This window comes from Pteronotus mesoamericanus, unplaced genomic scaffold (assembly GCF_021234165.1).
Source record: "Pteronotus mesoamericanus isolate MK-2021 breed Mesoamerican mustached bat unplaced genomic scaffold, CSHL_Meso_final contig_169, whole genome shotgun sequence".
Classification (NCBI taxonomy): domain Eukaryota; kingdom Metazoa; phylum Chordata; class Mammalia; order Chiroptera; family Mormoopidae; genus Pteronotus; species Pteronotus mesoamericanus.
The window spans coordinates 28916868-28941290 of record NW_026555068.1 but is presented as its reverse complement, the minus strand read 5'-3'; the positions used below and the strand labels follow the sequence as shown (position 1 = coordinate 28941290).

The 24423-nt window shown below is 64.9% G+C and overlaps 1 protein-coding gene across 1 annotated transcript in view; it reads left to right on the top strand.

Moving 5' to 3' along the window:
* Nucleotides 1-20819, top strand: part of MYOM2 (myomesin 2) — a 46099-nt gene extending 25280 nt beyond the window's left edge. The window contains exons 17-37 of the mRNA XM_054566208.1: nucleotides 627-748; nucleotides 2403-2590; nucleotides 3917-4043; nucleotides 4467-4645; nucleotides 5643-5757; nucleotides 6621-6777; nucleotides 6864-6970; nucleotides 8790-8834; nucleotides 9305-9441; nucleotides 10654-10798; nucleotides 10919-10978; nucleotides 12693-12760; nucleotides 14372-14485; nucleotides 14702-14789; nucleotides 15312-15350; nucleotides 15762-15867; nucleotides 16813-16976; nucleotides 17180-17216; nucleotides 18502-18524; nucleotides 19147-19202; nucleotides 20273-20819. Coding sequence (XP_054422183.1) covers nucleotides 627-748; nucleotides 2403-2590; nucleotides 3917-4043; nucleotides 4467-4645; nucleotides 5643-5757; nucleotides 6621-6777; nucleotides 6864-6970; nucleotides 8790-8834; nucleotides 9305-9441; nucleotides 10654-10798; nucleotides 10919-10978; nucleotides 12693-12760; nucleotides 14372-14485; nucleotides 14702-14789; nucleotides 15312-15350; nucleotides 15762-15867; nucleotides 16813-16976; nucleotides 17180-17216; nucleotides 18502-18524; nucleotides 19147-19202; nucleotides 20273-20605 — 2410 coding nt within the window. The 3' untranslated portion in view covers nucleotides 20606-20819. The remainder of the gene's footprint in view (nucleotides 1-626; nucleotides 749-2402; nucleotides 2591-3916; nucleotides 4044-4466; nucleotides 4646-5642; nucleotides 5758-6620; nucleotides 6778-6863; nucleotides 6971-8789; nucleotides 8835-9304; nucleotides 9442-10653; nucleotides 10799-10918; nucleotides 10979-12692; nucleotides 12761-14371; nucleotides 14486-14701; nucleotides 14790-15311; nucleotides 15351-15761; nucleotides 15868-16812; nucleotides 16977-17179; nucleotides 17217-18501; nucleotides 18525-19146; nucleotides 19203-20272) is intronic.
* The last annotated feature ends 3604 nt before the right edge of the window (nucleotides 20820-24423 follow it).

Below are 24423 nucleotides of genomic sequence, written 5' to 3'. Positions count from 1 at the left end.
CGAGTGTGTTTCTTGCTCGCACATGATGGGCAGGGGAGGGGGGGCCCGATTTGGGCGTCGGTGAGCTGGTTCCAGGCACGTGGCTGAAGGGGCTTTTCTGCTGATGAAGAAGAGCTCCGTGAGGTCGGCTCTTCTGACCTCGCGGCATTGAAGAGTCGCCTCTGAACGGGAAGTCGAGGCGGCAGCCGTGATGGGCGAGGTGTTTTACTTTCCCGCACGGACGTCCTGAACGTCGCGGTCGTCTTGCTCGCCCAGCGGCCGGTCCTCCCGAGCGGGGGCCTCCCTGGCCCCGCGTCGGTTTCCTCGCCGCGGGCGGCGCGTGCAGCTCGTGGCCGCGGGCGGGCTTTCCCGGGACACACTCGGGCGCGCAGAGGAGGCTGCCGGGCTGTCCTCCGCGCACGGTCGTCCCTCGTGCCTCGGCTGTTTCCCTTCAGACCTTCTTCTTAAAAAACAAAACAGAACTGGGAAAAGCGGTGGCTGGCGCCAGGGGAGCCAGGATTGAGGGGAGCAGGGCTCGATGCTGCTCGCTGTGTGGCCGGCACCCACGGGCTGCCCCGGGGCGAAGCTCTCGCCGCGCCGCCCTGGTGCGCAGCTCTTGCGCGCTCACCGGCACCCCCGCCCCGCAGGTTCGTCGTGCACGGCCTGACCACGGGCGAGCAGTACATCTTCCGGGTGAAGGCCGTGAACGCCGTGGGGACCAGCGAGAACTCGCAGGAGTCCGACCCCATCAAGGTCCAGGCCCCGCTCAGTAAGTGACGCCCGCGCGCCACTTCTGCACGTGCACGTGCTCCGGACGCCGTTCGGAACGTTACAGAGGACAGGGCGGCGTAAACCGTCCCGCCGGGGGTGCGCGGCTCGGTGGGAGCTTCTCCGCCGTTGCTCCTTGTCCCGGGCATGCCAGCGCGGCGGGCGGGGCGGCACACGCCAACCACGGGCCCGTTCCACGTGGGGCCGGTGCTGGAGGGCAGCTTTGCTGCCAGCTCAGTGCCCGCGTTGCCACGGGTGCTGCCGGCCACCGCGCTTTCTCTCCCAAGGAGCTGGAATAAGCGGCCCCAGGGCGCTCGCAGGTCGACGTGACCCCGCGGCCTGGTCCAAGGTCACCCTAAATCCTTGTGCCGTTGCTGGGTCCGAACAGTCCAGGCCCTGGCCTGCAGGGCGGGTCCTGCCATGGTGGCTGCGTGTGCGGTGGCCCCACGGTCGCCGCCCTGGCAACAGGGGTTTCGTGCTGAGCTCCCCACGCGTGTCCCCACAGTCAGGATGCCCTGACACAGGACGTCACACGGGACAGGTGGTGGGTCATAGGATGATCTTTTCACTTCTGAAAAGATGCGTTTTGCTCTTTAGCTATATTTGTCTTCCACCACATTTAACGACATTTTCAGCAATTAACACTTCTCTCCTGAGGATAATGTTTCCAGAATCTCCAGGATACGTCAAGTCTGATTACACTTAGTGGGCAAACAGAAGGGGAAAAAAAAAGGTCATGCTTTTGTTTGAAGGTCATCTCCCTTTTTCCGAGGAGGGACTTCTAAACACTCCGCCCGCTTTTTAAAGTCATTCCCTCGGGGGACTTACTTTTTTGTTCTGTGCCATGAGGCGCCCGGTCGTGGCTCCCCTGCCCCTCGGGGGAGCCGCCCGGCTGTGGGCTGCTCGGGGGCGGGGACGGGACAGCCTGTCCGGGAAAGGTGGCCCCGCGCCCAGCCTGTGTCCTCACCCTCGCAGAACGAAGGGCAGGTTCCCGCAGCCCGGCCCTCGCTGGCCGCGGGGGGGCGGCTGCCGTTCGCCGCGGTCTGAGGAGACGCCCCCGCGAGGCTTTCCTCGGAGCGGGCAGTGGGGGCCACCTGCTGTTTCAAACGTCCAGGCCAGTTTCAAATACTTACCGCGCGGGAGGAGTGGCAACCGAAGGACAGGCAGCGCGTGCTGCCGTGTGTAATGTGCTTTTTTGCCCAAATTTTTGAGGTAAAAATGAGGATGTGCGTTATACACGGGTAGTCCTAATTCTGAATTTACATAAATGTCTTAAATTTTTATTTATGCTTATGCATTAAAAATGTAGCTCCTTTAAAATTCTTTTATAATACAAAAAGTGTCTACATATAAATAAGTTAAAAAATGGAATTAAAAAATTAAAATGCAAGGTATTTTTCCTGAAAGTTCGGGGCAGAAATGTGGGTGCGTATCAAATGCAGGAGCACATTATATGAAGCAAAGTACAGTCCTTAGGAATAGCCTTAAATATCTACGGGTTTTTAAATTTTCCTAAAGAGAGAAAAAGACAGTTAACAAGGAGGCCAAGAAAGGAGCAGGGGTCCGCGGCTCCGGGCCCTGCCCCGTGGCGGCCGCGGGCGGGGCTGGGGCTGGGGCGGGCGCGTGGGGGCGCTGACTGGCCCGTGTCCTCGCAGCCGTCCCGTCTTACCCGTACGGGATCACCCTCCTGCGCTGTGATGGCCAGTCCATGACCCTGGGCTGGAAGGCACCGCGCTTCAGCGGGGGCTCGCCCGTCCTCGGCTACTTCGTGGACCAGCGCGAGGCCCAGCACAGGAACTGGCACGAGGTCAACGCTGCGCCGGTCGGAGAGCGGATCCTGACGGTGGGTGTCCAGGGCCCCCGGGGGCACGGTCCTTCGTTCGGTGTCCCGGGGCTTGGTGACATTAGACGATTCATCCCAGGAACGAAAACGGGTTCACAGAGTTCACAGCCTCGCGCGGCCGCGGGCTCAGGCGGGCGGGTCTCAGGGGCAGCTCTGCGGCCTCCTGAGCAGCAGGGGCAGGCGGTGAGCAAGTGGCTGACAGGCGTGGGCCCGGGGCCGGCGGGACGTGCCCCCGAGTGCTGTCACGGTGGGCGTCTCGTGACAGTGGTGTGGCTGCCGCCTCCCTGAGAGACGCGGGTGTTTCGGGCCTGTGGGTGAGTCCCCTGTGGAAACAGGCCCCGGCGGAGAGTAGAGAGAACATCAGTTTGGGGTCAGAAAGGTTGGAATCAAGTGCAGACGCAGATGCTGAGCAGCCGGGGGCGCTGCCCCTCCCGGCTGCCCGAGCCTCCCGGACACGCGCACCACCTGACCTGCAGGTGAGGAGGGCCGTCCGCCCCGCTTTTCCGCGGTGGACGCGCCGGAGGAATCGGTGAGCGTGGCCCCCCGGGCTCACAGGCCTCCTAGGGGCTGGCGCGTCGCCTGCCCGGAGCCGCTCACGTCGTGAACCGAGGGTTTCGTTGAGGGGCTCTGAGGAGGTCTGATCTCTGCCTGGCAGGAGATTCGGCTTGTCCTGTGTGTGCAGATAACATCTGTATCGATCGTGTATTTTACACACTTGTGCGAGACGTGTGTGGCCAAAACTCCGGCCTCGTGTGGCATCGCTGATGGGCCCGTTGCCCCTGACACAGGGCTGTGCCTGCTGTCCCCTGTCGGGCCCACGGTCCTCGGAGAGGAGCTGCCGGCAGCCGCCCCCTGGGGAGGGGTGGGTGCACATTCCCGTCGCCCCTGGGCAGGCGGCTGGGGGGCTCGGGCTCCAATGCGCCCCCCGCTGGGAGGCGGGCCTGGCGGCCGCGGCCCCACCCCACCCTCGTGGGGCTGACCAGGCTGGGCGGACCTGCCGTGGCCGCTGAGCCGCCTTGTGCCCTGAGGGACCTGGAGCCTGCGCGCTGGGAGAGGTGACAGGGAGCCGCATGCAGGTGCCCTGCGTCCCCTCCCCTGACGTCCGAGGCACAGGCGTCTGCCAGGTAGCATCGCTCTGAGGCTCGGGTCCCCTCTGCCTGGGGGACGCCCCCGTCACCCCCGGGAGCCTTCATGGAGCAGCCGTAGTGCCGGCCGCACGGCAGCTCCTCCGCTGAGGCGGCCGCTGGGCGGACAGGGTCCCCCGCTGCCTCTGGCAGACGCGAGGCAGCTTTTACTTCACATACTGATCCAGACACAATCCAACAGGTGGACGGCCTGACTGAAGGCTCAGCGTATGAGTTCAAAATCGCCGCCACCAACCTGGTGGGCGTGGGGCAGCCCTCGGACCCCAGCGAGCTCTTCAAGTGCGAGGCCTGGACGATGCCGGAACCGGGTGAGAGGCCGCGGCCCCGCAGCCTCAGCGGCGGGCAGGTCCGCCCCGGCCCTGTGTGTGGCGTGGCCTGCCGTGCCAGGCCCCGGGCAGAGCCGAGGGCCGCGTGGTGGCCGGCCAGGTGGGGACAGACAGGCGTCCCGCCCGGGGGAGGGGGCAGAGCGCCCTGCCTTCGCTGCGCACCTTCTCTGCACGACGCCTTCCCGGCGAGCGCCGAGGACTCGAGAGTCGCTCAGGGGAGACCCCGGCCGCCAGGATGCCTGGCGGCGGGGCTGCGGGACGTTGGGCCCGACCGCGTCCCCTGCGCTTGGCCGGCCCCGGCTGCAGGGGGCGTGGCCATGGCCGGGGGTGTCCGCTGCAGAGGCCGTGCCCCGGGCTCACCGCCGCGGCCCCGGCGTGCGCGGCGCTGACCGGCGCTCGTTTCAGGTCCCGCCTACGACCTGACCTTCTGCGAGGTCAGGGACACGTCGCTGGTCCTGCTCTGGAAGGCCCCGGTGTACTCGGGCAGCGGCCCTGTGTCCGGCTACTTCGTGGACTGGAAGGAGGAGGGTTCGGAGGAGTGGACCACGGCCAACGAGGCGGCGACTGCGAGTCGCTACCTGAAGGTGGGCGCTGCTCCGGTCGCAGACCTGCGGGGGGTGCGGGGGGGCCCCCAAAGCTGCGGCTGGCGGGCGGCCGCGGCCGGTGCGCGCACAGGCGTCTTCCTGGTGCGGGCCCCACATTGCGTGTACTTTGCACGGGGTTGCTAACAAAGCCCCGACAGCAGGCATGTACACACGCATACACGCACACACGTGCACCTCTGGTTTTACCTCTGCTGACAGGACCGTGCAGGGAGGTCACTCTGTCCTCCCTCCAAATATTTCTGGTTTTGCCCCTAAAATTACCGGTCCCCGGGGCCTGCCGCGACAGCCGTCCCGAGCCCGTGCCCCTGGCCCGTGCCCCGTGGGGCCCTTCTCTCCGGGCTGTGGGTCCTGTGCTGCGCCCGAGGGACCTGCCCAGCCCCGAGCACGGCCCCCGTCCCCGGCTGCACGGCGACAGGGAGGGACTGGGCAGCCGCGCCCGGGAAACGAGACTGGTCGTCTTTGAAACAAATCGGTCTACTTCTCAGAATCTAACGAGAGGAATTTGTTAGGAATTTATTAAATATGTAGTTTATTTGTGGTTGTCAATGCAGATTACAATACACATTATCAATTTAGGGGTAAGGAGACGTTGATCAACTTTTCATGTGTCCAAACAATGGGACATTATGCACAGTTGGAATTCACTTTTGAAATTACATTTAGCCCCATAGGATTATGTTTAATAATTTTACACGTCAGGTTGGCAACGAGGTGATACGATTTTAATCTGCTTTAAACATGCAAGGAAAAAGGAGGAGGACATACCAAAATTATCGCAGGTCTGTTTATTCCTGCGAAGTCGGGTTCTGAGTGTGAACCTGTTGGTTCTGTAGCTCAGTTTGCACAGTGATTCCAATGAGAGGAAAACGGTTTTGTTGTTGTTTTTTTTTAACCAAAACCTTGTTCCTTATAAATTGTGAAAAACAGCAAAGCGTCTTGATTTATCTACTCCTGTGACTTCCTCCCGCATTTCAAGGTCTGCGACCTGCACCAAGGCCACAGCTACGTCTTCCGTGTGCGGGCCGTCAACGCCAGCGGCGTGGGGGCGCCGTCGGACGCGTCCGAGCCGGTGCTGCTGGAGACCCGGCCCGGTGAGCCGAGGGCGGACGCGGCGCCGGGGTGTGGCCGGGCGGCAGGTGCTCAGGGCGGCCGGACGGGCAGTGAGGTGACAGGTCCCCCCCAGGCCCGGGCTCTGCTGCCCCCGACAGGAGGGCAGCGCAGCGCAGGTCCCTGAGCGCCGCCGGCAGGACCTTCGCTCAGAGCTGCGCAACAGTGCACAGTGCGCGTGGCTTTTCAGCCTGCGGCTGGATTTGGAGCGGAAATTTCAAAGCCCTGGGTGGTTTCTTTGGTGACAGGGACGTCCTTCAGAGGGAGTGGAGGTGTGTTCACGGGATGTGGGGGGCGGGGGGTGGCGTCCGAGCGGCGGGAGCGCGAGCCCCTCGCGGCTCCTCTCCACGGGCACTGGCCGCGTCGCGATCCTCACCGGCGTCTCCACGGCGACCGCAAGCCCCTGGAGGGTGGGGAGGCTGAGGAGGGGCTGCCATCCCGGATTCCTGACCGTGGATCCGCCTCGGGCAGAAGGCAGCTAGAGAGCGGGCACAGACGGGGGGGTGAGGGCGTGACGTCCCCCGGGGTCACCGCGGCCGCCTGTGCCCCAGGCGCAGGGGGGTTGATCCCAGCGAAGGGACGTCGGGGCCGTGACCGGCAGCCCCAAGGTTTCCTCCAGCCGTCCTGGATGCGGAGAGGCACGTGGGACGGACAGGCAGAGGCGCGATGACCTAGACAGACAACACCCAGACCCTCTGCCCCCGGGGCTGCGGGCGGGGGCAGTCGGCTTCCTCACTGAGTCCCGGAACGTGCCCCCTGCGGGCCCGCACCCCCCTCTGCCCCCCGGAGAAGAACCCAGGACAGCGCGTCCCTCTGCCCCGCGCTCACTCGCGCCCTCGCCCCGCAGGCACGAAGGAGGTCAGCGCGGGCGTGGACGAGGAGGGCAACATCTACCTGAGCTTCGACTGCCCAGACATGACAGACGCCTCCCAGTTCACCTGGTGCAAGTCCTACGAGGAGATCGGGGCCGACCCGCGGTTCGCGGTCGAGACCGTCGGGGACCAGTGAGTCGTGTGGGCTGCGGGCGGGCGCGGCCTCTTCGGGAGGCGGACGCCAGGGATCGTTGACGCCCCGGCCTCCTTCCCTTCAGCTCCAAGCTGTACTTCAAGAATCCGGATAAAGGGGACCTGGGGACGTACTCGGTGTCCGTCAGCGACACGGACGGCGTGTCCTCCAGCTTTGTCCTGGACGAGGAAGGTAACGTCCGTGGGTCAGCGGGGGCCGGGACGCTGTCCGGGGTTGGCTCTGAAGCTTCCTCTGCTGAGAGAAGGGGCGCGTGCTCGAGGGAGCGGGGTGGGGGGGCAGGGACGACGCGTAAGCGCAGAGCCTGGGCTCGCCCCTTCCCGGGACACCTTGCGCACGTGCTGCGGCCGCGGCTGCGGCTGGCGGGTGCCGTGGCCAGCGGGTGGTCTGGTGACGGGGGCGTGGCCCGTTAGCAAATAAGCCGTGAGGTTGCGGGGCGGATGCGTGAGAGAACGCGGTGCCCCTCGTTCCTCCCGACGTGGGATAGTCGGGTGACAGCACAGGGAGCTACGTCCAGTGACGTGCGTGAAATGGCGCGGGTGGCCGTCCTCGGGGCCTCGCCCTCCCGTGCAAAGGGAGGACAGCGGAAGGGAGAAAAGCCTCTCTGAGACCCAGGGAGGGGCCCTCAAGGGTCTGTTCGCGGGACTCGGGGCGGCTGGCGCTGCCTGGGCCCTACGTGTCCGCCCCCACTCCCCGCACGTCCGGGGCAGCGTCCCTGTTCTTTACCCGGACAGGCAGCGAGGGGGGGGTGAGCTGCGTCGCACGGCACAGGGCCCTCAAATCCCTTGTGTTTGGGGTCTTTAAAAGCTTCTGAGTCTCCGAGCCCTCGGCTGAGACACGTGGCCTCTGGGACGCCTCAGCCGGAGATGCAAGCTCTCCTTGTCCGTGGGCCCTCGGGGGGTGGCGTGCTGGGCATGGGGTCCCTGGGAAAGTGACCCCAGAGGGCGCCTGGGGGAGGGGACAGGCCAAAGTCCTGGGGAAGAGGGGGAGACAGCTTCTTGGTGGCCTCAGATGCGGGGCGAACTTGGGTCGGCTCGTGCAAGTGTGCCAGGACTCGGCAGGGCGAGAGAGCGGGCGTCCACGGCGGGCTCCCGGGTCCGGCTCGCGGAGCAGCCTCTCTCACCCCAGCATGTGGTCTACGCACAGGTTTTTTTGTCCTCAAATGTCCTTAAGTAATTCTTAAAAGCAGTGCATCCTTTTGCACCATCTGAAAGGGGGCAGATGACGTTTCCCCTATATTTAAAGTAGTTGCGAAGGATGAACGTTGCAGCGTGTTTCACGTCGAATGCAGAGTGTGTTCAGGCCCGACTCTGGAGCTGCAGAGGCGGCTCGTCTGGTTGGAGGGCGTCCCAGCCGTCAGCCTCGGGGGGCCGTCGGTCAGGCCGTGGGCGGACGGGGTGCTCGTCCTGTCAGGAGGAGCCGGCTTCATTTTCCGGTTCAGACAGACATGTGCACACACGGCTTCGTGGCCACAATCTCATTTCCAAGTTGTCACTTTAAGGAGGGAGGGAGGGAGGGAGGGGAGGCAGAAACGGCGGAGCATCTCCTGTTGCTGTAAGGTTGCTCTTGGGACGCCTGAGGGAGGCGCACGCCCCTCCCCCCACGGCGACTGCTGCCTGACGCACCTGGGGGCTGGGTGGGGGGCAGGTGCGGAAGGAGGACGTTGTGGAGGGGGCGGCAGTCGCAGGCCAGCGGCAGGTTCCAGCTGTTCGAGGGGCGAGGCCCCATGGCGCCTGGCGGCCAGGAAGCAGCCCTTCCCCGCGGGGCCCACAGCCCCTCCTGTCCTGACAGCCTCTCAGCCGGTGGGGAGCCTTCCCAGGTCGCTGGCGGCAGGGCCGCAGGCCGCAGGGCCCTGTGCTGCCCCCTCCGGGGAAAGCGTCGTGCGCGCCGCAGCGCAGCCTCGTGACGTCAGCCTCTGTGCGGGGCCTGGCAGTGGTTGGCCGACTTCCGAGTGTCCCGGCGGAAACCAACAGCGCCTTTCTCTTCCTCGCAGAGTTTGAACGTCTGATGGCCCTGAGCAACGAGATCAAAAATCCCAGTAAGTGGGCCCGGGCCTGGGCTTGGGCCTTCGGGGCCGGCGGGGCCAGCGGGGCCGTCTGCGTGGGGCTCGCTCTGCGGCACGGGACACAGCGGCGTTTCCTGCTCCGGCCTCCGGGCTTGGCCCCTCTTCACGTGAAACAAATACTTGCAGCATTTTTCATCATGTGGAGAGCGTTTTGAATTTGGGGCGCAGTGCGGCTGCCGGTCAAAGCGGACCCCCCGTTGCAGACTCACCCCAGACGCACTGAGAAAGCGGGGTGCCGCACCCTCAGCTGCCCCAGTGCGGGCGGCAGACGCGACGGGCTGGCCGGGCTGGCCGGGCTTCAGTTTTTATTTTTGGGTTTCATGATTCAGTTCCCCGGGGTCTCTACCTTCTTGAAAATTTAATGAGCGGCGTGGATGTGACCCAGGGCACCGCCGTCCTTTCGGGGTCCCTGCGTGACGCCCCGAACCCTTTCTTCCCGGCAGCTATCCCTCTGAAGTCGGAGCTGGCTTACGAGGTGTTCGATCACGGCCAGGTTCGCTTCTGGCTGCAGGCGGAGCACCTGTCGCCGGACGCCAGCTACCGGTTCGTCATCAACGACAAGGAGGTCTCTGACAGCGAGGTGCGTGCTTGGGCGTGGGGGCGGCTCGCTCACATGCAGCACTCGTGTGTGTGTGTGTGTGTGTGTGTGTCCGTGTTCGACCTGTAGAAGTTGGGGCATGGAAGCTCGGCCAGATGAGGGGCGGGCGTCTGGCCCTCGCTGTGTTCTGGGGTTTGGTCGGGGTGAGAGAGGAGGTCAGCAGGCTTTAAAAACAGCCCTCGCCTGAGAAGAGGGTACGTTTACGGACTTTAGGGAGAGGGGAGAGGGGAGAGGGAGGGAGGGGAGTGTTCATTCGAGAGAGAAACTTCGGTTGGTTGCCTCCGATACGCGCCTTGACCTGGGGTCAAACCCGTGACCCTGTGGTGTTTGGGACGCTGCCCCACCCCGCTGAGCCACGCAGCCGGAGAGAGAGGGGGGTCTTTTCCATCCGAGCTCCTGCCGTACCTGCCGCTTCTTACTCCCCTTTGAAGAGCAGCCGAGGCCGGTGCCCCCAGCTTGGCGCCCTCTTGCTGCCAGTTGCTGCACTGACCTCCTGTCCCCGTTGCCCAGCTAGAAAAAAGCTGCACGGTCGCCCCCAAGGACGCGCGGCACGCGCGACACATGTGAAATAACAGCAGAGTTTCTACCTGGGAAGGTGGTTTTGTCTTTTCACGGGACGTCAGGGCCTGGGGCCGGGGCCGGGGCTTGGCTCACGTTGGCCGTGAAAGCCGGGCTTGGCTGGACGGCGCCCGAGGCTCCCAGCTCACCCCCGGCAACCCGGAGCCCCGCCTCCCCTCCCGGCGGGTGTCGGTGCTGGTTCTGCCGCTCGGTCTCGATTGTCTGTCGGGCAGAGAAGGGGGACCTGAACGTGCCCTCTGGGAGTTGCCTTGGCGTCGAAACGCCGGGTCAGTCAGAGACATAGGAAGCTGTGGAACGGAGAGAGCACTGCGGCCGCGCGGCACGGCCTGTGAGCGCAGAGGGGCCGCGGCCGGGAGGCGCCGGGGCCGTTGGGGGCGTTTCAGGGGCGGTGGTTTCCGGGGCTCCTCCGAGGGGGCGGCTGAGCTGTCCGCCTGCGCCCGGGCCTGGCGGCCGCGGCGCCGAGCAAGCGGGGAGGCCAGCGCCGCGCCGTCACTGGGGAGGTGTGGCGGGGAGGCGCGAGGCAGGAGGACGGCCGGGGAGCAGCTGGCCCGTGTCCCTCGGGAGCCCCAGGGGACGGACACGGTGAGCCTCACCGTGGGACGTGTCCCCCGCCAGGCGCACAGGATGAAGTGCGACAAGGCCACCGGCATCATCGAGATGGTCATGCAGCAGTTCACCGTCAACGACGAAGGCACCTACACGGTGCAGATCCAGGACGGCAAAGCCAAGAGCCAGTCCTCGCTGGTGCTCATCGGGGACGGTGCGTGCGGCCGGCGCCCCCCGCGGGGTGGGGGCGGGGGTGGGGTTCAAGCACACGCTGTTGTCCGGGGGAAGCAGACATGTCTCATGGGGTTTTTTCTTCCTTCAATGTTGAATTCAGCTTTCAAGGCCGTCCTAGAAGAGGCGGAGTTTCAGAGAAAGGAGTTTCTCAGGAAGCAAGGTAGGTGTCCGACTTGCCCGCCCACCAGGAGCCGGGGGCGACGGTCGCGCAGGATGGGCATGCGTGCCCCGGCGAGCCCCACGGCGCTTCCCTGGGCCCGCGGCCCGGCCCGTCCGGCCTCCGGGTCTGGCCAGGGCGCTTTGCCGTCCTTTGCCCGCTTCCTTCGTCTCCCTGGCCTTGCTGCTGTTTCTGCCTTTAAAACCCCAGAATCTAGTGGTCAGCGTCGCGTTTGCTGCCCCGCACCCCCGTCAAGGACACGGCCGGCGTAGCCAGGCTCTGCGGCCGGCGTGCTGCCTGAGCGACGCACGGGCCTCTCTCGCCCGCGCCTGGGAGATGGGTCCCCAGCACGCGGCCCTGCTAGGCGGCCCTTTGTGTGAAACGCGTACGAGGTCACAGGGCCTGTCCTCCCGCTGGACGGACTCGGTCTCCCTCCACGCCCAGGGGCCGATTTATTTGATTTCTTCCTTTCGCTGGCACAGCCCCGCCCTCCCGGCGTCCCCCCCCAAGTTCAGAGGGGGCGCTCACGTGGCTGCCCCTCCCCCGGCCCCTCCCGCAGGCCGGGCCGGGGGCCACGCTTGGAGCTGGAGCACCTGGGTCTCTCGCTGCATCTGTAACGCCGCCGGTGGGCGGAGCTCAGTGCTCACCCTGCGAACCGGAGAGGGGCCGCCTGTACGCGGCCGGGAGGGCGGGAGCCTGCGCAGACCCGTCCAGGGCTTTGACAGTGACAATGACGGGGACTTTGTCGGAGAGGAGGGGGTGCGCGGGGGGCCACCGATGGGCTGTGAGGCCCTCAGGGGCCGTGGGTGCCATTCCAGCAGCCGCGACCCGGCTGTGTGACTCGGAGCCTGGGGGACCCGTTAACTTGTAAATGTTTTAACTGTTCAATTGCAAACAAGACACTTTAAATACATGTTTTTCTTAAATGAACACTCACTAGATAGAAGGAAACATGGGTCAATTTGGGAGCCTGAAAAGTAACCCGAGGGCTTATTTTTCTGGGGGATTTTTTTTTCCATACAGGATTTCTGTACCTTTAAGAAATTAGAATGGAGATTATAAAATATGACACCAAGACATTCTTTTTACTTTCGTTTCCAGTTATTTTTATTTTAATAGTCTAAAGTATTTTATTTCACTCATTTCTACGTTATGAATTTCTTAACTTTATAGGACCCATTTATGTGAAAGAAACCAAAAAACACTTTAAAACCTGCCTTGTACTTTGGTGTCGAATGAGCTAATGGCGGCGTTGTTGGCGTGTGTGGCACCTCTGCACTCGTCGACCTTGTAAAGACACACGCACGCGAAGCCGCGCTGGGTTCCGAAACCTGACGTGTTTACAGAGCTGCCCGCCCAGGCTGCCTGCCCTTCGCTGCGGTGTCGGCCTCCTGCCTGCAGCCTGCGGGGGCCGCGCCTTGTGGGGAACGCGTGACCCCTTCCCCCGGAGGGCAGCGGTGGGACACTGGTAGGAAAGAGACCGCTCGGCGGCGGGGGCCCTGCCCTGAGCCACGGGCTCCAGGCGCGTCGCGCACACAGGCGTCGGCCCGGTTCACACCGGACGGCTGCTTCTCCCCTGAAATGTGTGCACGCCTACATGCACGTGCACATGTAGATATACATGCATATTCCATGCACACACTTGAAGCACACACGTGTTCATGTATGTAATACATGCAAGTCTTTTTGACTTTGCAACCCTCTCCCCGCCCCCCAGGCCCCCACTTTGCCGAGTATCTGCACTGGGACGTCACGGAGGAATGCGAAGTGCGCCTGGTGTGCAAGGTGAGAGGCGGGGGCTGGGGGAGGGGCGTGACTCCGCTCGCCAGAGTGGCTTCTAGGGCTTTAAACCCGCGTCTTGGAGAAACCAAATAAGTGTGATTGCGATTTGAGTGTTTTGCGATTTAATGCATGTGATGCTGTGCCCCTGCCCTTCCTGTGACCCTGTGAACCCTCTTTCTGCCCGGCTTTCACCGCACGATACTTGGGCAGATGGGCATTTAAAACATGTACGTACGTGACGCCCACAGAGAAGAATCTGTGCGTGGCGATACTCTGGTAACGGCACAGAAGACCATTCCACAAGCCACGTGGAGGGCCGGCTCCTCGGTGGTGAACACCCCGCGGGGGCCTCTCGCCCGGCGCGTGCGCGGGGGTCGGGTCAGGCGTGCGCCCTGGGCGTCTCGGGGCCGAGCTTGTCCCCTGCACACGGGCGCCCCGCCAGGTGCCCACAGGTGAAGGGAGGGGGCGCGGCGTCGCGGAGTCACAGAAGGGACAGGTGGCTCATCAGGGGCGTGAGGCCCCCCCACAGGACGGACAAGTTAACCGAGGACATGCGCTCCGGAGAACGGAAGTGAGGGCCCTTGGGAAGGCGCCTTCCGGGGCCGGGGAGCCAGTGGGCGGAGCTGCGGGCGGGGCCGGCGGAGGCTGGGTCACGCGCACGCGCGGGGAGGCTCTGAACGCGGGCTCGCGGCCTCGCGGCCAGAATTGTCCAGCAGCCGTCCAGCGCCAGCGCAGGCCGCGGCGTTCGGCGGGAGCTCCGGCTGCCAGGCCAGCGGGGCGCCCCGTGTAGGGACGCCCCCACGCTCGCGGGCGGGCTCCCCTGCCTCTGGGGCGCGGAATCCGCCCGTCTGGGGGTCGCGCGCCCCTGCTGTCCCTGACTGCACGCGCGGAGGCACGGGCGGAGCCACACGGAGATCCTCGTCGCGGGGCCTAGGGGTCGTCCTGCGTTTTTGTCCTCTTTGTTGAGTCCACGTGGGATGGGGCTGCCGGATCGTGGGTCCCGCAGAATCCGGTGTGGTCCGTGCCACCCGCTCATACGGAACCGGAATGTCTCCCCCTCTGTCGGACGTGTGCCTCGGGGCACGGGACCTGAAGTGCCCCCGTCTTTGCAGTTCCGTGAAGCTCGGCTTCAAGTTCAGGCTGACGCCAGAGATTCCTGCGGGAAGGGAGCGCTCAGCCCACTGGGCTGGGGTGGAGGCGTCTTTCTCTCTACGCGGACGCACCTGAAATGTCACACGGACGAGAAGGCAACCCCCAAACCCTGTTATGAGCCTCTGAGAATGTTTTATGTTGCCTTTAAATTTTAAAGGGACTTCGCTCACAGCTTTTTTATTACTGACGTTCCAACGCACCGACGGGCCCGCCCGGTTCCATGGGCCGGAACTGCGAGGCGTGCTTCCTCGCGTGGACGTGAGAGCGTAGCTGTCGAAGACGCCGGAACTTCGACACGGGTTCGCGGCTGTCACGGCCGACAGCCTTCCCACGAGCCTCTGTCTGGGCGTGTCTGTGATGAAAATTGATGCTTTTAAAGGGCTGTGATTTAATGTGAGAAGAGGCTGCTTTTCTTATGCGCTGGGCGATTCCCACTCCAGGCGTCCGGTGTCTGTCTTCTAGGTCGCAAACACCAAGAGAGAGACAGTTTTCAAATGGTTCAAGGACGACGCCCTGTATGAGACTGAGAATGTGCCCGACCTGGAGAGGGGCACCTGCGAGCTGCTCATCCCCAAGGTACCGCCCGCCCCGCCCCGCACGCCCCGCCCCGCCCCGCACGCTGCCCCCACGGGCCCGAGCCCACGGTGGCCCCGCGTGGGGCTCACCAGTGCTGCGCCGCCTCCCAGCCCGCGGCCCGCGTGTCCGTGGCCTGCCAGGAAAACATGCGTGCACGCGTCCCAGTTCATACAGTCACAAAGCTTTGACCCACACACGGATCGGGCTTCTTTGTAGTTGTCCAAGAAGGACCACGGCGAATACAAGGCCACCTTGAAAGACGACAGAGGCCAGGACGTGTCTGTCCTCGAGATAGCCGGCAAAGGTAACGCGGCCCCCGCCCCGCCGCGCCGCCGAGGGGTGCGTTTCATGGACAGGAGGGGGCGTGTTGGCGGCGCTGTCCCCTGCGCCCCGGGCTGTAGAGCGCCCTGCTTGTCAGCAGCGACGGCGGAGGAGAACGGGTTCGTGCTCGCGCCGCGCCCGGAGCCTTCCAGCGTTTCAGGAAAGTGTGCGCTCTGAGCCCGGGCTTCTCTGAACGTCGTTCTAGTCTGTCGTCGTCGGCCACGTGTTTCCCACCTCTGACGTGGTCGACGCGCTCGACGCTGCGACGCAGGGATGCAGTGACGGGGGGTTTATGGCGCGTGAAGCGTCCTTGCTCTTCGTGTAAAACGTGAATGGGTTGGAAGGGTTGATCGCACACGTCAGCCTCTTCCGGAGAAAGGCCGCCGTTTTAATGCTTCGTTTTTCAAACGAGCGCCGTGATTTCCTGTGCCCGTTCAATCAAACGCGGAAGTGCTGCGTCCTGACGAGGTGACACGCAGTGACGCTGTGTCTGCTTTCCCCTTAGTGTACGAGGACATGATCTTGGCAATGAGCAGAGTCTGCGGTAAGTGAACGCCTTCGGACTTCCAGCCGCCCCGGGGGGCGGGCGGGCGGGCAGCGGCGCGGGGCTCGAGGGGCCGTCCCGCTGGGGCCTGGGAAGCGGCTCCCTGCCGGCCCAGCGGTGGTTCTGAAGGCTCTTCAGTCTTCCGTCAGCATGTGTGTCAGAGCGTGGCTCCCACGTCGCGCGTCCGGGGCCGCGAACGCGCTGGCCACGTCTCCGCACTCACTGCGCTGACGCGCGACCGAGACGCAGGTCCGGGGGCTGTGACGTGCGGGGTGTCCCCTGAGCCAGAGCCGACGAGGTGCGCGGGCCGGGGCGCTGGTGTCTGTGGAGGCTCCGAGGAGACCCCGCCGGGCGCCCCTTTCCGCCGGCGCGGGGGCGGTCGCAGGGCTGAGGGTGCCCCGTTCCCTGCAGGCGCGTCCGCCTCGCCGCTGAAGGTGCTCTGCACGCCCGAAGGCATCAGGCTGCAGTGTTTCCTGAAGTATTTCACCGAGGAGATGCGCGTGAGCTGGTATCACAAGTGAGTGCCGCGGCCACGGGCGGGGCCCACGCCTGCCGGGCTCTGTCCTCCTGAAAATGGGGGGCGACCCTGGCCGGGGTCGGGGGGCCGGGGGGCGACAGGGTCGGGAACACCCAGCGGGGCCAGAGACCAACTCCTTGGACAAGGGCCAAACAGATACCCGTTCCCCACGGATAACGCGTAGCGCCTGGAACTCGGCTGATGGCTCAGCCAGGACAGGCAGGCCTTAGGACCGCGCTCTGCCGGCCCCTGCCGGCCCCCTGCCGGCCTCGCGGTTGGCGCTTGTGTCCCCAGCTTGGGGCGACCTCTCCGCGAGGTCCCCTGAAACCTCAGGGCGGAGCTGAGTGCCGGAGACGCCAGCCACATCCCCCCGTGTGCGTGTCCTCAGTGGGTCGCATGGAGGGATGGGCTCCCAGGTAGTCGGGGTGGCGGCCCTGCTGGCCCCAGGCCGCTGCGCGCGTCCTCGCTGTGCTGCTCCCTCCGAAGGCCCAGCGATGCCCTCTGAACGAGGAAGGGCCGCCTTGTCCGCCTGCAGGCGTGGGCGGTGCTGCCACCTGCTGGCTGCTGGGCGCACGCGTGTCTCTGCGAGTCTCTGCTTCAGTTCTTTGGGGTTTCTGCCCGGAAGTGCTATTGCTAGATTATATGTTATTAAAAATATTTCTTGACGAAAAGAATGCCATGCGGTGTAGAGTATTTTAAAATCCATTATGGGGTGGCCAACAAGCATGTGTTAAAAAGCAGGATGTCTTTATAAACCGAGTATCGCGTTGGACTTCAGGAGGCCTCCCGTCTGAGCTCCCAATGCAGTTACCTCGTTGCTAAGGCCCAGAAGAGCCTGCGCGGCGGAAGCCGGCGGGTCCGACGAGGCTCCCCGCGCGCCCGGCGCTGCGTGTGTAGCTGCGGTTCCGAGCTCCGACACGTCCCTGTTGCTTTTCGTTTTCCAAGAGACGCTAAGATTTCGTCCAGCGAGCACATGAGGATCGGAGGGAGCGAGGAGATGGCCTGGCTGCAGATCTGCGAGCCCACGGAGAAGGACAAGGGCAAGTACACCTTCGAGATTTTCGACGGCAAAGACAACCACCAGCGCTCCCTGGACCTGTCCGGCCAAGGTCAGAGGCCGCCCCTGCGCCCGGGAGCCGGGCCCCCCGTTGGGGACGCGGGAGGGGGGCCGGGGCTGGGGTTTCCCTGGGAGAAACAGCCGCGACCGTCCCCAGCGCCGTCCGGGTGTCGGGCCTCGTCGGGCAGGTGCGTGCGGCCCTGGTGGGGAGCGGACGTGCCGTCGCTGCCCCTGACCCGGAACGTTCCCTTTCAGCGTTCGACGACGCCTTCACGGAGTTCCAGCAACTCAAGTAAGAGCCGCACGCGGGGTGTCGTTCCAGCTTCGGGGGGGGGGGGTTCCGTCGCCTTGGGAGTCGTGGAGGCTGCGCCTGGGGACGTCTCTGGACGCCTCGGTGACCCAGGGCGTGTCGTGTCCTGGGACCGGGGACAGACGTGGCGACTGAAGCGATTCTGTGGGCAGCAGGGCGGCCTTTCCTCTCGGCTGCGGTGCGTCTGCACGTTCGCGCTCTGGGGTCGCGATAACCCCAGGAGGGTCAAGCGACTGAGGTGATGAATTTCTGAAACAGTTGCAACTGTGGCAACACGTCGCAGAGAGCAGTTTTTTAGAAAGTTACATACTTAGGTTCTGTTTGACTTCATTTTCAAAGAACGTTTTCCGTTTCCCAGCCAAACGGAGAGGAAGGCACAGAGGTTGCCCCTGTGCGCCCCACACCCGCACGCACGGCCCCCGCCCCCGTCAGCGGCCCCACCCGATGGGGCACGTGTCACCACGGACGCGTCAGCGCCACCAGAGTCCGCAGTTCGCATGGGGGTCGCTCCGGGTGCCGGGCGTTCTGCGGGTTTGGACAAATGCCCGACGACGTGTGTCCGTGGTTTCAGCATCTCCCCGGGCAGATTCCCTGGGCTCACACCCTCGGGGCCCCCCCGCAGCCCCTGAGCTGTCACCGCGCCCCTGGCCTCGCCCCCTCCGGGAGGTCTCGGGGCTGGGCTCACAGCCCGCGGCCTCCCAGGGTGGCCCTTTCCCTCGGTCACATGCCTCTCACAGGCGCCTGCGCGTCTTCCGGGGCCCGAGAGCCTGTTCTCCTTAGTGCTGAGTAATGAATAGTCCAGGGTTCAGAGCAGCTTTGAGAAAAAGCTTCGGGTTTCGAGTGTGTGTCTGAAGGTGAGAGCACCCGAAACAGAGCGGTCGTTGGCCCGCGCGACGCCGTTCAATGAGGATCTAAGCGGATGCATCAGAAACCAGCGTTTTGAAAACTCTCTGAAGTTCTCCAGGGCAATGTGGTGAATTTAGGGAAAAAACAAAACAGAACTCTCCAGCCTCTGAGCCTGAACGCTGAACTCCTCTGTGGGGCTTAGTGGCCGAAAGACAGGGTCCCCCCCCTCAGAACGGGCCGTGGGGACGTGGGGGATTCGCAGGAACGCCACCCAGCGAGCGAGGAGGCGGGCGTTTCCTCCCCCCACCCCCAGCCGGTCTCTGCCCTGGGGACACGGGAGCCGGGACACGGGACGCGCTGCCTCCTGCGGTTTTCTCATCACTCTCTCTCTGTTCTCTCCCCTCTGCCCCTGCGATTCCAGGGCGGCCGCGTTTGCGGAGAAGAGTAAGTACCCGGTGGATGTAACGCGCGCCGCCCGTTACTTGGGGTGGGGGGGCCCCTCAGGGCACTCACGGTGCCTGTGGGACACTAACACCACGCGGTCGGCCGGTCCGGCGCCTCCGCACCCACCCCCAGCCCCCGTGGCTGCCCCTCCGGCCGCCCCGGTCCCTCCTGCCCTCGCCCTCCGGTTCTGGGCTGTTGGACCAGGAGGCCGGTCAGGTGCGGCCGCAGGAGACACGGGCGAGGCCGAGATCACAGCGTTTCGGGCGCTTGCGGGTCCTGGCGGCATGCGGGGCGGTGCTGGGGTGCCCCCGGGTGGGGGGTGGCTCCGGACGCGGACGGCCCTGCCCCTCCAGCCGGGGGTGGGGAGACCGCGGACGTCATGACCTGCAGGAGGTAAAAGCAGTGTCTGCCGCCACCCGCCCTCGCTCCCCTCGGCGCCCAGGCCCCACGCCCCCTTCCCTTTCCCGCCGAATCACAGCCGCTGGTTGCCCCTCGGGAGTGGCTCGCACGGCCCCGCCCCCGCCCCGTGCACAGGGGCACAGTGCCCCGCCCACAGCGCTCCCGGGGCCTGCGCTGCGTCCTCCTGGCAGCTGCGCTCAGCGGAGCCCCCGCCCCGTTGCAGATCGCGGGAAGGTGATCGGCGGTTTGCCTGACGTGGTGACCATAATGGAAGGCAAGGTACGGACAGGCTGCGGGACACTGGGGCGGGTGGGCTCGGCGGGCGCTCAGCCCCCAGCGAGGGGCCCGGAGCGTGGGGTGCCACTCACCCCCGGGGACTCGGGCGCCCAGCCGCGCCCGGCTGTCCCGCTGCCTTTGGTAACCCTTGTGTTTGATCTTCTGAACCCGCGACCACACTTGAACGAGCCGGGGACCCACTGCGTGATGCAGGCAGCAGGCAGCAGGCGTGGGACAGCGGGCGCATCCGCCGGGGTCTGTTGTCCCTGGTCCTGGGGCGGGTCAGGGAAATGACTGACCGAGGACAGAGCCCACACCCACAGGACACGGCGTCCCCTTCCAGTGTGAAATTAAAAAGAAGTCTCTCTCCGAGATCCGGGGCCACTTTGGAATAGACCCTGGAAACTGTTACTCGAGTTCTTAACTTGTCCCCTGTCGGTGGGGTTGCTGATACCGAATGCGCACGCCTCGGGGTCTCGCGCGATGTCGTGGGAGGAAGGGCTGAGGGAGCTTGGTTAGCTGAACTGCCGACGTCCGTAGACCTTTGGTTTGGCAGCTGGGGAGGGCCCAGTGCCGAGGCTGATGGGTCGCAGGCTCGTGACACAGACGTCACTGAGAAACCCGCGGTGGCCTGACTTGGTTACGGGCGAGAGCGGGTTGGACTGTGTCCCCAGGGTGCCGCGCTGGCTCGCCCTAAGTCGGTGCGTCCTCTGGGTTTGCTGGCCGCTCCCCACGTCGGACATGAGGGAAACTGAGAAATGGGCTAAAAATACCTGCTGTAAGATGCGGAGTTGATTCCCTTCAGAGTCTCTAACTGGCCTCGGCCGTGGGTTACAGCTGAGAACGAATGGAAGAGTCACCTTGGTTTTGCCGGGAGCCGTGGGGGAGGCCGCCCCGGCTTGCGTCCTGCTCTCTGAGGTCCCTGCGTCTTGCCCGGGGCTTCCGCACGTGAAGACCGTGCTGACTCCGGAGGGATGCGAGGGACCGGCGGGGCCACCGAGCGTGACAGCGGGCCAGCGCTGTGCGGAGCAGCCTGACCTCGGTCTTTCTCACTGTCCCTTCCCCTCCCGCAGACCTTGAACCTGACCTGCACGGTGTTTGGCAACCCCGACCCTGAGGTCGTGTGGTTCAAGAACGACAAGGACATCGAGCTGAACGAGCACTTCTCCGTGAAGGTGGAGCAGGCCAAGTACGTCAGCATGTCCATCAAGGGCGTGACCGCAGAGGACTCGGGCAAGTACAGCATCAACGTCAAGAACAAGTACGGGGGCGAGAAGATCGACGTCACGGTCAGCGTGTACAAGCACGGCGAGAAGATCCCGGACCTGGAGCCGGCCCAGCAGGCGGCGCCCAAGCGCATCCCCCCGGCCGCCGGCTCCGCTGCCTCTGCCCCCGCGGCGCCCTGAGCGCGGCGCCCGCCAGGCGTGGCCGCGGGGGTCCCTGCGCCGCCTGTGGCTTGGGCGTCGGGTCAGTGCGCGCGTGGGTCTGTGAGCGGAAAGGCAGGGGCCCCGCGCAGCGCCCTGTCCTCGGCAGGGTCCTGGTGGGGCCTCCCTGGCCCATGTAACCCGGTCGCTCTGTGTCCTCGTGCTTCCGAACAATAAACCTGTAAGGGCAACTTGCCGTGGTTCTCCTGCGCCGAGTCATTCAAACTGCATGCACTTCCTCAGCTGTTTAACTGCGATCATCACGCAGGCTCACAGCCAGAGGAGCCTGGCGGGCGGGGGTGGGGGGGGGTCCACCCTCTGGACAGGTCCCTCCGAAGCTGGACCCCTGTGGGCTTGGTGATGGGGTGCCGGGCCCGGCCCACGAGGCACCCCCAGAACAGCCGCCCCGGGACGCCGGGCGCCTGAGCAGACGGAGGCCCCCGAGCGACTGTCGGTCGCGGATCCGAAGCCTCTCCAGGAAAACCCAACGTGCAGACGGCGCGCTCTTTTTTAATCCTTTTTTATTTTTTAATCGTGGCTGCCACACAGTGGGACGTTAGTTTCAGGGGCACACCCCAGCGGTCAGATGCCACACAGCTCGCCTCGCGATGGCCCGATATGTCCCGCCCGGCCCGACGCCGGGCAGGCTGGCTGCCGCCAGCCCCCGACCCCGCTGTCCGCCCGGCCCCCCCTCGAGAAAACGGTCCTTGTCCTACACGCTGGGGGGGGGGGTGCTCACCACGCCGTGTTTCCAAGGGGCGTGTCGCGCCCAGGGGCCGCCTCGTGTCCCCAGCTGGACATCGCGGCCTTGACCAGGTGGCGCGGGAAGGGCAGGCGCGCCTTGTGACGCCACACAGCCTTCACGCGCCTTCGACCGCTGCCCGTGGGCCCAGCGGGAGAGCCACAGAACACTGCAGAGTGAACGAGGTGCAGGGAAACGGGGGCAGGGGAGCCCCGTTTTTGTAGAGGAAATAGAGACCGAAGGTGCTTTAAACAAGGGCTCTGCTAACGGATACACCTGCGCAGGTGGGGACACCGCAGGGCATAAGCCTAGGGGAGCGGAGAACGTTGCGGGCGAACACACCCCTGGTGGCTGCGAGTGTCCCGGCCGAGCGGGGTGCGTGTGCATGACAGACGGGGGGACAGTGGGCGTCCGTGGGCGGGGCCCACGCGGCAGAGAGGACGCAAGTGAAAAAATGCAGGGAAAACGCGGCGCCTGTAGTATGGAAAGTTGCAGGTGTGTATGGATATTTGGGGATAAAAAGGTAGAGTTGTCCACGATACACCTTTGACGTGAAGACAAATGTGGTTCGCAATGCATGTAGCATGACTGGCTTTTGTTAAAAGTACATAAAACCCACCCGCGTGCTGAGACCTGGAAAAGCGCTGTTTGTAGGCGCAGGGATCAGCCACGACCCGCCATCCTCATCCGTCCCCCAGGAAAGGGTGAGCAGGATGTGTTTCCGAGTTCAAGGCGCGAACAGAGGAGAGGCGAGGCAGAGGGTTAGCGCGCAAGAAACCAATGCGGCCCCGGGGGCGGCTCCGCGCCGTCGGCCACCCGCACGGCCACGCAGGCTCCGCGACGATCACACGCCTGCCGGGCCCACGCACCTCCCCGCCGTGTTGCTTTCTCCCATGAACAGGCGCCTGCCCCCCAGCCGCACCCGGGGGCTGAGGCGGAGCCGCCCCGCGGAGATTTGCAGGGATGGGCCTGCCGGCCACGCGGGGACGTGACTCACAGGCGGACACGCTGCGGCCGCGCCGACCGCACGCCTGATCCAGAGCCGCAATCTCAGCCGCATGTGAGCAGCACCACACCGGCTGTTTACAGAAACATCCACGGATTGCCCCCCAACAGGGTGTTTTTTATTTATTTTTTTAGCCTTCCCTAAGGTGCCCCTTGTCTTCCTGTTGCGGCTCTTTTTGCGACGAGTGGCCGAAGCAGCACAGTGGGGAGCGAGGCTGGTGGAGAGAACGATCCCTTATTTCCTGAACCCAAGAGGCAGCGGGGTCGAGGCTGCGCTGGGTGCAGGGGCACAGGCTCTTGGCTGCCGCGGACACACAAGCTCCTCCCAGCTCCACGGTGGGGCCTCAGGGCCGGACGCGCGCGGCCGCTCACGCTCCTCCGCTCAGGCCCAGGACGCACACCGGCCCCTCCAGCAGGCGGCCCAGGAGAGACGGAGCCGATCCATCCAGTCCCCTTCCTGCCTCCTCTCCTCGATGCCTTCTGTCACCGCCACGGTGTCAGCAGCTCCCACCCTCTGGACCCCCTGACCTTGTGGCAAGTGGGAACAGGGGCGGCCCCTGCAGAGACGGTGGTCGCGGCCACCCCTTCGCCCCAAACCTCCCTGCGGAGCCGCGGGGTTCGGAGGGATGTCCCGGCTCTGTGTTGTCGTCGATTCCAGTTTGGACCGGGAGGAGGTGGGCGCAGCTCCCGCCGGCCGTGCGCCGCCTCGCGTCCGCTCCTGGCTTCCTCCGGACACGGGGCGGCGTCTGGCACGCTTGGGGCCGATGGCAGCACGTCTGAAACTCAGACTCACTCATTGTGAGGAGGGAATGGGGACCCTCGTCCTTCCTGCTTCCCAGGATTCCAGGCTGCGGCGTCAGACAGACGAGACGTGGCATCAGGCCTGGAACACTCTTCCGCGTGTGCCTGCGGAACAGAGTGCACAAAGGGAAGGCTTTTGTGTGCGGCAGTTGGCGTCCCATCTGCCCTCTGACCAGGGACACTGCGCGTTCTCCGGCCGCGCCTCCCAGCGGAGCGCAGGCCGCGTTTCGGGCTCCCAGGCTTCCTCTGTGCTCTCCCGGCCCTGCGCGCGGGCTGAGGGTCCCCGGGCAGGTCCAGCCGCGCAGCCCGCGGTCGGTCCCTCTCAGCGTGGGCATCCCCATGGCATGAAGGTAGCTATTTGGCTGGTTTAAAACAAGTTGTGCCATGGGGAAAGCGGGGCGCTTGTCTCTGATACATTTCGGGGGGGCGGGGGTTCTGAGGTGGGGAGGGGCAAGCTCCCGGCCCCCGCGTCCCTCGGCGCATCGCTCACGGCGGATGACACAGCCGTGCGGAGGCACCGGGGACGGGAGCGCTGTCTGCGGACGAGCGAGGTGGGCGTCCCGCCCTCCCGGCGGCCGCGACTCCCGGTCGGTCAGGTTCCCGCGCTGTTCACACTGCGTCCCATCCCCAGGCCCTCGCGCTCCGTTTTTCCCCTGAGTGCGGCGGTTTGGAAGCTAAGCGGCTCCGAAGAAGTGGAAATGGAAATAGATTCCTATCAGGAGCTGTTGACAGTTTGGAGTTTGATAGTCTATAAAAACTCGAAAACTCCCCTCTTTTTATTTGGCCCCGAGCTGTAAGTTATTGATCGGGCTGACAAACGCGAGCTGATGGAGTGCAAGAGCGTTCCACCCGTAGCATCTCTTTTGCTTATCCGGTAATAAACAGAGAGGGGAAAAAATAATCGCTGGGTGAGCACACGCACGCCCAACGTGTAATCAATGGAAAAGGTTATAAATCCAGTGACGATTGCACTACGGCCTGGCTGGACTGGGGCTCCTCAGAGGGGACGGCCTTCCTGCCAGGCAGCGACGGATGTCCCTCTCAGTCCCCGTGGTCCCCTGTCAGAGAAGGAGCCAGGTGGGTGCGGCCCTGCCACCAAAGGGCACCTCCCCGCCTGGAGGAGAGCAGCCCCGCCCCGCCCGACGCCGCGGTCTGCGTCCCCGCGGCCCCCGGCACCCCGTCCCCGTGCAGCTGCGGCGGGCGGGGCGCGGGGTCCCCCCAGGATGCACGGCAGGGTCGTCTTGTTCTGGCT